The sequence below is a fragment of the Triturus cristatus genome, chromosome 2_1 (genome assembly GCF_964204655.1).
Source record: "Triturus cristatus chromosome 2_1, aTriCri1.1, whole genome shotgun sequence".
Lineage (NCBI taxonomy): Eukaryota > Metazoa > Chordata > Amphibia > Caudata > Salamandridae > Triturus > Triturus cristatus.
Window position 1 is genome coordinate 1,126,792,296 of NC_140581.1, and position 13,921 is coordinate 1,126,806,216.

The window sequence follows — 13,921 nt, forward strand, 5'->3', positions numbered from 1 at the left end:
TTATTGGAGCGGACACATGAGCAGCCTTGCATGGGAAACTATGGCTATTTATGAGGCCATCATCCTAAAAAGGAGCATAAATATTCTTACAGTAAGATGACAATTTGGCTGAAAAAGAGGCAGTATACGCTGGATTGCCTGCACCCTTGCTAGACTGGGTTATGCCTTGCCAGTGACTGTACTGAGAACACAGCCCCAAAAAAGGGCTGGATCTGAAGGGCCTGGAGGTGGGACATGTCGGTATTTATAGTGAATCCCAAACCCTTGCCTTAACTGGATCTTTTAAAGTCTCAAGGTGGTCTAGAGCATCTCTTTAAGCTTAAGGAGGAACTGAACAGTGGTCTTAGATAATGTTTTGACCAAGAAGTCTTCCTGGACAATATGCTTATTAAGTTTATGATATGTGGCTGCCCTGTGTATGGCTTTGTGATATGGAGCAGTGTCATCAGGGGAAAGGTTTGGCTGGATATAGATCGGGGTCTATGTCATCCGGGAAATCAACATTCAAGATATCCCAGGGCTTTAGGTTATAAGGTGCATCACAGGGATACAGTGGCCTGCCCTCCTCATAATAAGAGTGTGGTGAGCCCTATGGCGAATCTTAAGGAGGAGGGGCATGATGTGTTGGTGGTACTGGAGAAGTGGTGGTGACGGAGGAGGCGGTGCACAAGGTTGAGGAGGGAGGAGTTTAGTGCCCTTGTCCTTAAGTCTCTTGTGCTTCGAGGTGAAGGAGGCTTTAAACAATTTGATCCTCAAAAGTCAATTTCCTCTTCCTTGCAAGAGTCTCCTGTGGCTTCTGCAGAAGATTTGTAGAGATTTTGTTCAACTGTAAGTGAATGAACAGACGCTTCAAGCGAGCATCTAACTCGTCCTGCAGGTGTTGCAGAATAGATTGCTCTGAATCTTCGGAGCTGGCCCTCGACTGAGTTTTAGGCATCCAATTTGTCTTCATTGCTTTTTTTTTTTTTAAACATATTTTATTTATGCTTTTTAAAAAGACAGTATAGCAATTCAACAGTTTACCACATATTGTTCATTATGTGCTCATTCATCATATCAACAGAGAGCCACATATCTGAGTATACCAGAGTCACAGCAAATATTGGATCTATAACCCCAACTATCTAACTACCCCCCTCCTGCGAGTCACCAACATAAAAGCTTGTGTCTTGGTTGCAGTGACGCCTTCGTAGGAAACAGTTTGGGTGTGCCTAATCGTAGGGTGCTGTAGTATGGGGTAGCGTATCAGTCTGTACTATCTATCTAACCTGTCATACATGCCTCGGGGGTGTACTCTATGAGTCCGCCCCCTCCTCCTCCTTTGCCTCTATCTCTGGATGCTCTGGGTCATGTACAAGGGTCAAAACTCTTTTAGCGTCCCTCATCAGTGTTCGCTCCTCACATCCTGCCCATTTCAGGAGTTCCTTTCTCCAGGTGGTCAGATTGGGGCATCTTGTGGTTTTACAGTTCCTAGTTATCTCACGTCTCGCTAATACATACGCTAGGTCTTGGAATCTACTTGTGGCTTTTGTTTTGTCTGTATGTGAGAAGTATCATAAAAGACAGCGTGCCGGAGAGCAGGGGACTTCTCTATTGACTACTTCACTCATTGTTTGCACTGCTCCCTCCCATTATCCTCGCAGCTGAGTGCAAGTCCAGAACATGTGCATAAAAGTCCTCTTACTTCGCCCCAGCATGGGCAGGCTACCCCTTCCGTTTGGAAATATCTGTGAATACGCTAATGTGTCAGTTAGGCTCTGTGAAGAATGTAGTAATTTATCAGCTTGAATCGTAAATTTCTAGAGATCTTGGGTATTCTAGCTCACATATTGTCCCAGTCCTTCATTGGGATTGGTGTGTCCAAGTCCTCTTCCCATTAGAGGTGGAGTGCCTCAAGCGGGCGCAGTCTGTCCGTATGAAGCTCTCTGTACAGGCAGGATATTGCTTTAATGGTTCCTGCCGACAGGGTAATATAGTAACAGCTCCGTTGTGGTGGTTGCTCTGTAAATCCTGTCCGCCAATGTTTGCGGATTGCTGCTGTGATGGTGCTGTGTACGGGGCAGCCCAAACTCCATTCAAAACTCTTCGAATGGCAGCAGTTCATTGTCTTTGTAAAGGTCGCCCAGTTTGGTCACCCCAGATTCTATCAATATCTCTAAGTCTTGCTAGCTGCATCCATGCGGAACAGCCTTCAGCATATCTAACGGGATATCAGCTGAATACGGTGCCCTTATCACCCTTCTTTGCAACACTCAGCGCCAGCATTTGGCCTGTACCTTGAACTCCTGGGGAACATTTTGGGATGGTGTATTCACCCAGAGAAAAACTCTTAGTAGGTCACCCAACGAGGGTGTAGTCAGCTCAGGGGTCTCTGCTTGTTGGCCTGCCAGAGCGATACATCACACCAGCCATTGTAGCTGGGCTGCTATGTAGTAGGACTCGAAGTCTGGGGAAGCCAGCCCGCCCACTTTTATTGGTCGCTATATTGTCGCAAGAGCAATCCTACTTTGTTCCGAGCTCCAGATGAACGTCCAAACTTGGGAGTTAAGATCTCTGAAAAAGCTTGCAGGGATCCATAGGGGGAGTGAATTAAAATAATACAATAGGTGGGGAAGCACTATCATTTTAAGGACTGCAATTCTACCATCCACCGAGAGCGGCAGGGTTCTCCAGAAGTCCATGGATGCCCTCAGCCCTCGGAGGGCTCTTCCTATGTTGCCTTCCTAAATATATGGCCTGGTGTGGTAAATGTGAACTCCTAGGTACAGTAAGCAGTTAGGCTCCCATCGTGACCTTGCGAGGTCCCCTGGGGAGCGAACGGTCAGCATTTTTCCCAGATCCCCTTGAGCCCCGACATGGAGCTGAACCTTTCCAGCAGGCCATGGGCTCCTACCAAGTCTCCCTCTCTCCCCTCCCAGAACAGCAACAGGTCATCAGCATAGAGTGCTATGTGGTGGCAGGCAGTCCCCACGTATAGCCCTCTGGAATAATTCTCCATTCTAGCTGCGATCGCAAGGGACTCCATGGCAAGGGCGAAAAGCAGAGGGAGAGAGCGGACATCTCCGTCTCATGCCGCGCTCCACTGATCACCTGTGCAATATAGTTCTCCCGGTCAGCACCTGAGCTGGGGGTCTGGTATACAGGCATTTAGTCCATTTAATAAATCCCTCTCCTAGTCCCATATGTACCATAAAATCGTATAGGTAAGACCGTTAAAGCCTATCAAAACTTTTTCTATGTCAATCGCTAAAACCATCGCAGTTACTTGACCCTCTCTGTTCGCCTCCAAGACATATAGTAGGCGCCTGATATTTCCGGCCGTACTGTGAGATGGTATGAACCCAGCTTGGTCTTTATGCACTAGGGTGGTCATAAAAGGCAGAAGGTGGGTGGCGAGTATTCGGCTTGGGATTTTATAGTCAATGTTTAGCATTGATAATGGACAGTATGCTGATTTGTCGTGGGCCAGTTTATTTGGTTTTAGAACATGGACTATAATAGCCTCACGTTAGTGTCTGGTAGGAAGCCTGTTTTGTTCGCTGCTTCAAGAGTGTCACTAAGTAAGGGACTAACTCTGCAGAATATGTAGAGTAGAACACTGCGGGGAGCCCATCTGTGCCGGGTGTTTTATTGCGTGCCATTTGTTTAATAGTGGCTATTATCTCAGGGGCAGTTATGTCCCCTCCCAGGACGTCTGTCTCTTCCTCCGTGATCCGCGGGATCTGGAGGTCAGCTAATAATGTTTGTGCTTCTTGTAGGTCTTGGGCAGCGGGGCTTGCATACAGGGCTGAGTAGTAACCCACGAGTATGTTGTTGATCTTTTCTGGTGCACATGCTCTGGAACCCCCTCCGTCCTCTAGTTCTAAAATGGGTGAGCCTCGCTTCTCAGGATTGGCCAGCCATGCTAGTAATGCACCCGATTTATCTAGTTCAGCATGAGTCTTGTCACTATATTTCCAGTAATCAAAGCATTGGAGCCTCTCTATCTGTGTTGCCACCTCCTCTTTTGCTACTAGGAGCTCACACTAAAACTCAGAGTATCCAGGTCATGTAGTTCATATGTCTCTTAGGCGCTACTCAGCATTTTCTATGTCTCTTAATGGGGTCCCTCCAATTCCTTTGGACTCAGCGATAAAATATTCTCGTATCACAGTTGTAAATGCGTCCCATTCAACCTGGGGGCTGGACCTGGTCCTCCAGTGATTCAGGCTTAAGTTTCCATACAGGTATTGAAGGTTTTGGGTGTGTCCATCGCAGTCATAGTAACACTGAATTAAGATCCGAGATTGTGCGGGATAAGTATTCAATCCCATTAATCAGCCTAGTGGGTGCTGGCACCTCCAGGAGTCTATTCGGCCCCATTGTTGTTGGCAGTCTGAGAACATTTAGGCCATACGGGCTGTCTGGGAGTTTGGTAAGGGAGGGTGGGATCGATCTAGTAAGACTTTGGAGACGCAGGTAATATTGCCTCCTATTAATGTCGTCCTTGTAAGCCATGGAGCCAAGCGTCGGGACATCTGCGCAAAGGCACCCTGATCTGTGTTAGAAGCGTATTTACTCACCAGAGCTATCTCTCTACCATCTAATCAGCCGTTTTCCACCACATATCTACCCTCAGCGTCAATCATGACCTCTCTGAGTTGGAATGGAACCCCAGCTCTGATCCATATAAGTGTTTCTCTGGGCTCTCTCAATGGCAAGGAAAGCAGAGCAGCCCTCAGGGCCACGCTGGTATGCAACCATTGCTCTAGATATTGAACAGCGTTTGCTCCTTCAATGTTCTCTGGGAGACCTATAACCCGAATGGTCGGCATCTTCTGTCCTTGCTTTCGGCGTTCGCACTTTGGATTCCATGGAGTTCAGCTGTTTTTTCATCACAGCAACAGTTGGGGAGATGTCCGTTAGGGTGCGTCATTGCCGACCACTTTCACTGCCAATTTTCTATGGTCATCTTTCAACAGGCTGAACTCAGTAGCAATGGTATTGATTTTAAGTTCCAGGGCCTCCCTGGAGGCCGTGATAGCATGGAGCATATCTTGGAGTTGGGGTGCAGCGTCTGTCTCCGCCATCGCTGGCGCAGTTGCTTCTGTGGTTCCAGGTGTGGTTGTCGCAGGCTGATCTAGGTCTTTCCGTTTGGAAGGCTTGCCCATTGTCTTCAAGGGTTTGGCTTCGGGTGAGCACCCTCGTATGTATCAACCACGTTGTGCTTTATATCCACTTCTCGTTTAAATGGCGAGGGGCTTGTCCTGCCCTGCGCCTTAAGGCCTCTATGTTTGATATTGGAAGTCCGCTTATAGTCTGTTCAAGGTTCTAGGTGCCTCTGGGTCGGGATGTCCCCTCATTATATGTGCGATGCCGCCCATCTCCACGTCCAAAGTAGCCTCAGGGCACTCCTCGGGTTTGCTCTCGCCGGTGCTGGCCAACTATGTAACCGTAGTAGGCAGCAGCAGCTTTTGTCAGGAGGCGTTCTTTGCTCATTTTGTTTTGCTGGCCTGGAGGGCACCGGAAGCGTGGCCCTGCCACTAGCGCCCCATCCTAGCTCCAGCACAGGCCCGACTCATCCCGGGGCCCAAGTCTGGAATGATCACCCCCCCCCCGACACTGATGGCTCAGGTCCACACTTCTCGCTCCCCTCGAACGCTGTGCGTTGATCTTGTGTCAGCACTCTCAGTTTTGGCGGAAGCTAATGGCATCTTATCAGCTCTAGGGCTTCTTCAGCTCTAGACCTTGGTTCTAGGGGTAGTAGGCCGCTTGAGGCCCTTAGTGCTCCCCCTCCAGGGTAGTAGCCGAGCGGGTGCTCTGTTCGCCTACGCAGGGCTGAGAAGCCCCAATGTCTTCTCCGCGCAGGGGGTGTGGGCCCGCAGCTCCGCAGCCAGGTGGCTCCCCTCCTCTGTTCTATCTGCTACAGAAGGCGATGGGACAGTATCAATATGGTGGGGCAGTTCAGTTCAGTCATGAGCCTCTTTGCAGGCTGGGGACCTCCCCGCTCCGTGCTGCAGTAGATCAGGAGGGCCCCGCCAACCCCATCCCGCAATAAGCTCCCCTCTCTCCGACCTGTCTTCAAAGCCAGCGGTGTTATGGTCAGACCTCTGGTCGAGGGTCGGCGCAGGCCTGCAATCCTCATCCTCTCTTGAGCCTGTGTGTCGGTTTCAGTCAGTGACTGCAGCCCCAACTTGCGGCAACAGCCGTCGACCGTTCTCTGCTCCGTAGGGGGCAGGGCAGCCGCAGGCCGGCAACTGTGGCAGCTCAGACCGCCAGGGGCCGGAGTCGCCCCCGGGCACTTGGTGATCACCTCCACTGCTTTCATCCTCTTTCAGGCCAGGGCCAGTCTGATCGATCCTCCCCAGCGGCCATCTCAGTGTCGCGATTCGCGGCCAACACAAGTCAGCTTTGGGTTGCAGCTCCCATCCTCCTTTGGACCAAGGGCAATCCTGGAAATCTCTCTCAGCTACCTTCTGAGCCTCAGCGCCGCGTTTACCAATCGGATAGATTTAGCTCAGGGTAAGCCATCGTCTCATCGCAGGTCTCTGGGGTGCACTAGTTGTCTCTTCTAGGCATAGCCAGTGCCCCACAGCCCCACCATCTTGGATCCTGGGCCGTCACCTGTGTCAGCTTTCTGGTATTATTTCGGGGCTATATGGAGGGAAAGGAACCTTGAGAGTGTATGTGCCCTTCCCACCTGCATTCAGTCCCAGATTGGGTCCCCCACAGGGTCAGGATGTTGTCAGGTAGGGCCAGTCGCGAGGAACTCCGAAATGAGCTGCTCACTCCATCTGCATAAGGCCACGCCCCCCTACTGTGTCTTCAGTGTTGAAGGTGCCTTCAGGGTGGAAGCTGTGTTAGGTACCGAAGTGGGCTTCTGTGCTTAAGGCGTCTTTATTACTGGTGCCGACTGTAATGGCGGAGATGAGAATACTGTGCATTCCAGAATGACCCAAGGCTTATGCGGGATCTTTGGGGCAGAGAGATGAGCACTGTAAGCTCTGAAGCATTTGGTTGGTGCAGACAATGTCCCAAAGGCACGGCACCTGTTGTGACTCTGGGATTGATGCCCGAACCCCAGTGGAGTGCTGCGTGGCTTTGGGTTTATGCATATGAGCCGACCATACTCCGGGATAAATTCTTCTGTGATGGTGAAGATTGGGGGTTCTTGTTGCTGTTCTACATAAGAATCGTTGGGGGGGGGTTGGGATGGTGGTGAACTCTTCTCTGAACTGGATAGGACTAGCTCAGCTCTGAGGGATCAGCTTCTTACTCGACATAGCGTTCTTTGAAGATGTTGGGGTGTCATCAGACTCCTGTCTCTGCATCCTCAGATGGGCCCACCTTCACTTGTGCCTGTACCAAAGAATGTGGTGAAATCGTCCACAGTGGAAAGGCATGGATTCTGGACTTGATGGTGGTCCATCCAGAGAAAGTTAGAATGACATAGGGGGCAGTATTGAAAGGGCGTCCTTTCCATCAATGGCATGGTATTCTTGTACATATGGTGCCAGGTCAGAGATGATGTGCAGAGGGCCCCGAAAGAAATTAGTCAAGGTCTCCCTAATTTGCTCGCAATAGCCACTGTCAGTTAGCAATGAGCAATCAAAAGTCCACCTTTTAGCCCCACTGCCTACAAGCATCAACGTCCCCTGAGATATCAAACCTAGCCAGCAGTGATCTGAAAGTATGCATGGGAACAGACAGGTTGGTCACATTTAAGTCCCCACATATAATTATGGGATTTCCCCACATGGCTTACCCTACCAGAATCTGCTGAACAGGAGTAGGGTGATCCTCATTAGCGCCTTACATCCAACATATTGTTAGTTACAACTGGTCTGATCTTAGATTGGCAATGACTTAACAACCCATCCTGTCTCTTTTTAGCTTTAAGCATATCCATGAGGCACTAACTTGGTAATACTGCTGTCCCTCTTGTAAGCTTGCCATGCACAGATGTGCCCATTATCTGGTATCTTACATCCTCCATCCTCCGTGCCTCCATCGGCATCAAGTGAGTTTCCTGAAGACAGATCAGTGATGGGTTCATAATTCGTGGATGTATGACGTTACAACGCACACTTTTACAACGCATGCACTTACAACGCATTTTTTACAACGCATAATCCATTACAACGCACTACACTTACAACGCATGACACTACAACGCATTTTTAAAAACTACCTTTACAACGCATACCATTACAACGCATAATATTAAATTGCATTTAAGGTAAGTATTAGATAGTATAGGGGTAAAAATTACTTTTCTAACTCCAGGGGGTGCAACAGTAGGGTAAATGTTGGATAGTATAGGTGTAAAAATTACTAATCTAACTCCAGGGGGTGCAACAGTAGGGTAAGTGTTGGATAGTATAGGGGTAAAAATTACTATTCTAACTCCAGGGGGTGCAACAGTAGGGTAAGTGTTGGATAGTATAGGGGTAAAAATTACTATTCTAACTCCAGGGGGTGCAACAGTAGGGTAAGTGTTGGATAGTATAGAGGTAAAAATTGCTATTCTAACTCCAGGAGGTGCAACTGTAGGGTAAGTGTTGGATAGTATAGGGGTAAAAATTGCTATTCTAACTCCAGGGGGTGCAACAGTAGGGTAAGTGTTGGATAGTATAGGGGTAAAAATTACTATTCTAACTCCAGGGGGTGCAACAGTAGGGTAAGTGGTGGATAGTATAGGGGTAAAAATTGCTATTCTAACTCCAGGGGGTGCAACAGTAGGGTAAGTGTTGGATAGTATAGGGGTAAAAATTGCTATTCTAACTCCAGGGGGTGCAACAGTAGGGTAAGTGTTGGATAGTATAGGGGTAAAAATTACTATTCTAACTCCAGGGGGTGCAACAGTAGGGTAAGTGTTGGATAGTATAGGGGTAAAAATTACTATTCTAACTCCAGGGGGTGCAACAGTAGGGTAAGTGTTGGATAGTATAGGGGTAAAAATTACTATTCTAACTCCAGGGGGTGCAACAGTAGGGTAAGTGTTGGATAGTATAGGGGTAAAAATTATTATTCTAACTCCAGGGGGTGCAACAGTAGGGTAAGTGTTGGATAGTGTAGTGTAATATTATGCGTTGTAATGGTAGGCGTTGTAATGGTATGCGTTGTCAAGGTAGTTTTTAAAAATGCGTTGTAGTGTCATGCGTTGTAAGTGTAGTGCGTTGTAATGGATTATGCGTTGTAAAAAATGCGTTGTAAGTGTAGTGCGTTGTAACAGTTGCGTTGTAAAGGTTGTTCCCCATAATTCGTATCTCTTGCCAGAACTTCTCAATTTTAGAAGAGGAATGTAGGCCATAGACATTCCTGGTTAATATGCTCACCTTATACGCAGATAATGTTTTAAATAATTTGCTCATACCAAAACATTTAAACATTTATATCAAACACTCTGAGCATCATATTTGGAGAAGAAAACCTGCTGCTTGTAGATGATCTTAAGCTTAGCAGGCTCCTGCAGGAAGACCTGGGGCCCCAGGGCCTGGAAACGAGGAATCATACTCCGGAGCTGCCAGCACCGAGTTACTGTTTCTAAGCAAACGTCAGACTGTATAAAGAACCTAATGTTACCAACTTCACCTGGTTTCCTAGGGCATGCTGCATGACAGAGGAACTGGTGAACAATAAAGTTACCCACACCTATTTGAATTGTCCTAGGCTTGTTGATGGTGTTAGGATGTTGCGATCGACGAAATGGAAATTGATGGGCCCTCGGAACTTGACAATCCATGTCCCAATCAGACAGGCTGGGAATGGCCTGTCTGAATAACCAAACAAAATAGCCACGGGGATCATCCTGTTATATCCTTCTTATTCCTTTTAAAATGTTACTTTCTAATTCTCCTCATAAATGTATTTGAGAGCCTGAAGCAGTTCCTCGCATTTGGTCTTTGAGACTGCTACTCTTTAGTACAAAACATCAAATTAAAAATTGGTTAGGTGTTATTCTCGTGGTCTACAACTTGAAGCATGTTGGCGATCGTTAGACGAATGGCTCTGATGTTTCAATAAATATCAGCGGCTGTGTTTCACAACTGCATTTTGCTTGTACTGTCCTCACGACCTGTACTCCTTCTATGCATATGAAACTAAGGCAGCTCAATATACCCCAAAGAACAAGGACATCCAATATAATAGAAAACATTGAATCCACTTAGGATTCATTTGAAAAAATCATCAATTTTATAACCACTGTTGAGTCATCAAATCTGAATAAAAAGGATAGACACAGCAGTCCATTAGTAGGAATTGTAATAAATGTAATAAATACAAACAATCATGATCAAGCAGGGATAACAAAAACCAATAGAATAGCAATAAAGTGCCCAGTGCTTGCGATATGACAAAGTACACAATTAACAAAGTAAGAACAATCCCACAATAAAGAGATATGATTGAAAGGTAATTAGAAAGCATATGAGAACTGTTTTTTGAGTTTCATACTTGATTGACACATCTTCACACATACAAAGTTGCCAGGGTTTTAATCCTTGGGGGAGTTCAAAAGGTCATCAGCAAGACACAAAAAATAAGACCAGAGAGAACTCAATAAAAACAAGGATTAAATTAATGTGGAACTAATCCCTTGGTTAAAAAAATAATGGCCAAACTGAAGGAAATAATTATTAAAAAATTGATTCAGGTGCATTGTGAATTTAAAGGGAACATCATATGGAGTTTATCCCAAGGTTGACTCACAAAATGCAACCAGGGAAAACTGTTGCAATGTCATAAAACCAACATTAGAAGGTTGAATACGGAAAAGTGAATATTTAACAGAATGATACAACAAAATATAACTATCAAAACATATGAATCTATTAAAAAAGAAATGCACATGTTCCTCTTTTCAGAGGGGGTGCCTTTATACAAATATTGGCTGCATTATGCTTGAGTGCTATAAAAAACATTTGACACATTTAAAATGTTCCACAATTAGATATCTAACCGTCTGGGGCAAAACAGTATTCTTTGGAACTTGTTGTCTTTGTAAGCTTATCTTGTAGACCACTCTGTAAGGGCTGGGTTGGAGGAGTGCACTTTGGAGTCACAGGAGCATGGACTCTGCCAACAGGTAGCTGTCCCTTTTCCAGTAACAGTTTTACAACCTGTAGAAAAGCAACATGTTAGAAAATTTCATTTATTGCACACACACATTGATCAAATAATAGTTTAACATTTTAGAGCATTCAGGAAGAGACAGCCATTCTTAGTGTAACCAAGCAAATGTAGTTGAAAATATTTGTTTTCTGACAGGTATGTTATTCTGCTCATTATATTATCAGTTGGCTCTAGAATTCTCAACTATATGGCACACACTTCATGGATGGACCTAACCATGCCTCGTACTTCAACTGCAAGCATAATTAAACAATTTCCACATTAATTTCCACTTCTGATGAGAGGAGCCCGTCTGGCATTTTCTGACTTACAAATGGAATGTGATGGTATCTGCTCTCACTACTTGGACTGGGAGGATAATCTACTTCTTATTTTTACTCTGCCCCATCATAAGCTTTAATCAATGATTGGCAATTGCATGGGGAGGAGAAAGCAATCAGAATAGAGAGAAATGTGCTGGAGAGTAGACTTTTATGTATGTTTTACTTGATACATGCTGCAACTTGGAAATCAATTTACAATACAAATCAATACCAGTCAGTCAAAAACCTGGCCTAGCTGCGAGGCCAACAGTTTGCATTCTATAGGAATGGAAAGAAGTGTTGCCACATTTCGATCCAATACATATTCTTATGGATATGGATGAGTCTAAGGTGACTAACTACTTGAGTATTATGTTTGTTTACTAACTGACAGACACAGATAAGCTCTTTAATGAGGACCATGATGCCAAACTTACAGCATGCTTGTATATAGAGAGCACAGAATAGCATTGGTGTTGTCAGTGCACCAACAGATAACAAGAATTAGCAAAGCCACTAGGTCTCGGCAATGCTTGAGCTATTGGCCAAGTAAATATGAATGTCTTTTAGCCATGTTGTCTAGCAGCACTTCTGTTGTTCATTTTTTGTACATAGAGAATCATGTTGTCTGCATAAAAAGAGATTATATCTTCGTATTTCCCCACCTAGAACCCTGGAAGCGAGCATCCACTACTATTAGCTCTGCGAGTGGCTCCATCTCAAGGGTGAAAAAAATGGAGAAAGTGGGCAACACTGAAACATGATACCAAATCAGGGGTAACTGTTCCAGAGGTGGAGGTGCTGCAAGTCAGCTACAACCAAGGAGGAGAAGAAAAGAAAAGAAATGGTAAGAGGAGAGTCTGAGGTCTAGAGCCCACTAGTAAGAGGCAAGCACGTCTTGTCTCTTGTTGCCCTCACACACCCCGAAGGGTGTCATGCTTCATCATTGGGCATTTGCTCCTCGTCGGGCCGGCGCTGCAATGCCCTCCAGTCCCCCGAAGGGTCACTTTGGTGAAGATCTTTTGATTGAACAGCCGTCAGATGAGTGTGGGTGTGGAGTCCTATGTGGAAAGTGAGAGGGTGTGTGAAAAGTTAAAAGTGCCTAAGGGATACCAGGGGTAGATACATTTAATGTGAAGGTACCCTTGTCAGGATAAAAGACCCCAAAGGTTGTGCGTTACTCCAACAGGCGCAATGTGCCCAAGTAACTAAAAGGTCAACATGTTTCGCACCTCACTGGTCAGAAAGATCCGTGGCACTTCATCAGGACCATAAAACCGTGATGCGACAGTGAAAGTGAGTGAAGGGGCCGAGGCAGGAAGATGTTTTGGAATTCCACTAAATTTGAGCATGTTGCCTTTCAGAGTCACAGTCTGTTGAACCCATTTGCATAGGCTCTTTCCGGCAAATGAATTTTTGCCTTGACTCTAACCCTCTTCTCTGCATCTCTCATCCTTACTATTATTTTTTATTTTTCAGGCTATTTGGGTTCCTAGTCATAGACCTTTATTTCATTTGATGTATGTCTTTAGACAGGTGAGCTGTATTATGATGCACCTCATCTACTGACTTTATGTTATTTACATTATTTATGAGTAGACATTGGCAGTTCCGCTATCTTCATTTAAGTTGCTACTTTCTCTGTCCTGAGGAAGATACCATCTGAATAATAGTCAAGGGTTCAAACACTGACTTATTAGCCTCAACCCAGCTTACATATGATGCGGATTCTGAGAAATCCTAAATAGTGCGTGGATTGGATTCTACGATTATTGCTATGCCCGCATGGTTTAGGTATGTATGTGTGTGTGTATGTGTATATATCCAGTTATTATTATTTTTTGCCTTTGTTGTGCAGGCATTGGTTAACCAGGGAGTTCTTTGGTGAAACCGATATAAGCTATAATTTATAGATCGATTCATTAGATCGATTTTTGCTGCACAAAATGTCTCATTAGTCATTCAATTTTAAATTTCCTTGGCCAGTGCACATGCTTTTAAAAAGTATTTGACTTTCATTTGTCCCCTATGGGGAGATGCTGCGCATAAAACGGATCTGTAGCACAGATGAACACTGTAGGGTTGCCCAGGAACATAGCAAGCTTAGGTTTCTTGCCAGGGGATACTCCCCAACCATTCTTGATAAGGCAATATCCCGGACTAGGGCTCTAGTCAGGGATCAAATCCTAGGTATCAACACTATAGGTTCGAGCCATGAGAGCATCCCCAGTCCAGCTCCTGCCCAGGATGACACATCTAGACTGATTGTAACCTACAGTCGCCAGCACAACAACTTGCGTAAAATTATAAAGAAAAACTGGTCATTGATCCAACTAGACCCTGTGATTGGCAATAGTATAGCGAAGAATCCTGCCATCACTTTTCGCAAGGCGCGTTCTATGAGTAACATGCTGGTCAAGAGCAGTCCGGAGCTCAAGAGTAATGCAAGTAATTGGCTGCAGGCCAGCAAGGGCTTCATTAAATGCTCCACTTGCAAGGCTTGT

The 13,921-nt window shown here is 45.7% G+C and overlaps 1 protein-coding gene across 8 annotated transcripts in view; it reads right to left on the minus strand.

Moving 5' to 3' along the window:
- PTPN13 (protein tyrosine phosphatase non-receptor type 13) overlaps positions 1–13,921 on the minus strand; it is an 830,096-nt gene that overhangs the window by 240,368 nt on the left and 575,807 nt on the right. For all 8 annotated transcript variants that reach the window (XM_085636547.1, XM_085636545.1, XM_085636546.1 and 5 more), the window contains one exon: positions 10,943–11,102. In XM_085636547.1, the coding sequence (XP_085492673.1) occupies positions 10,943–11,102 (160 nt within the window). The remainder of the gene's footprint in view (positions 1–10,942; positions 11,103–13,921) is intronic.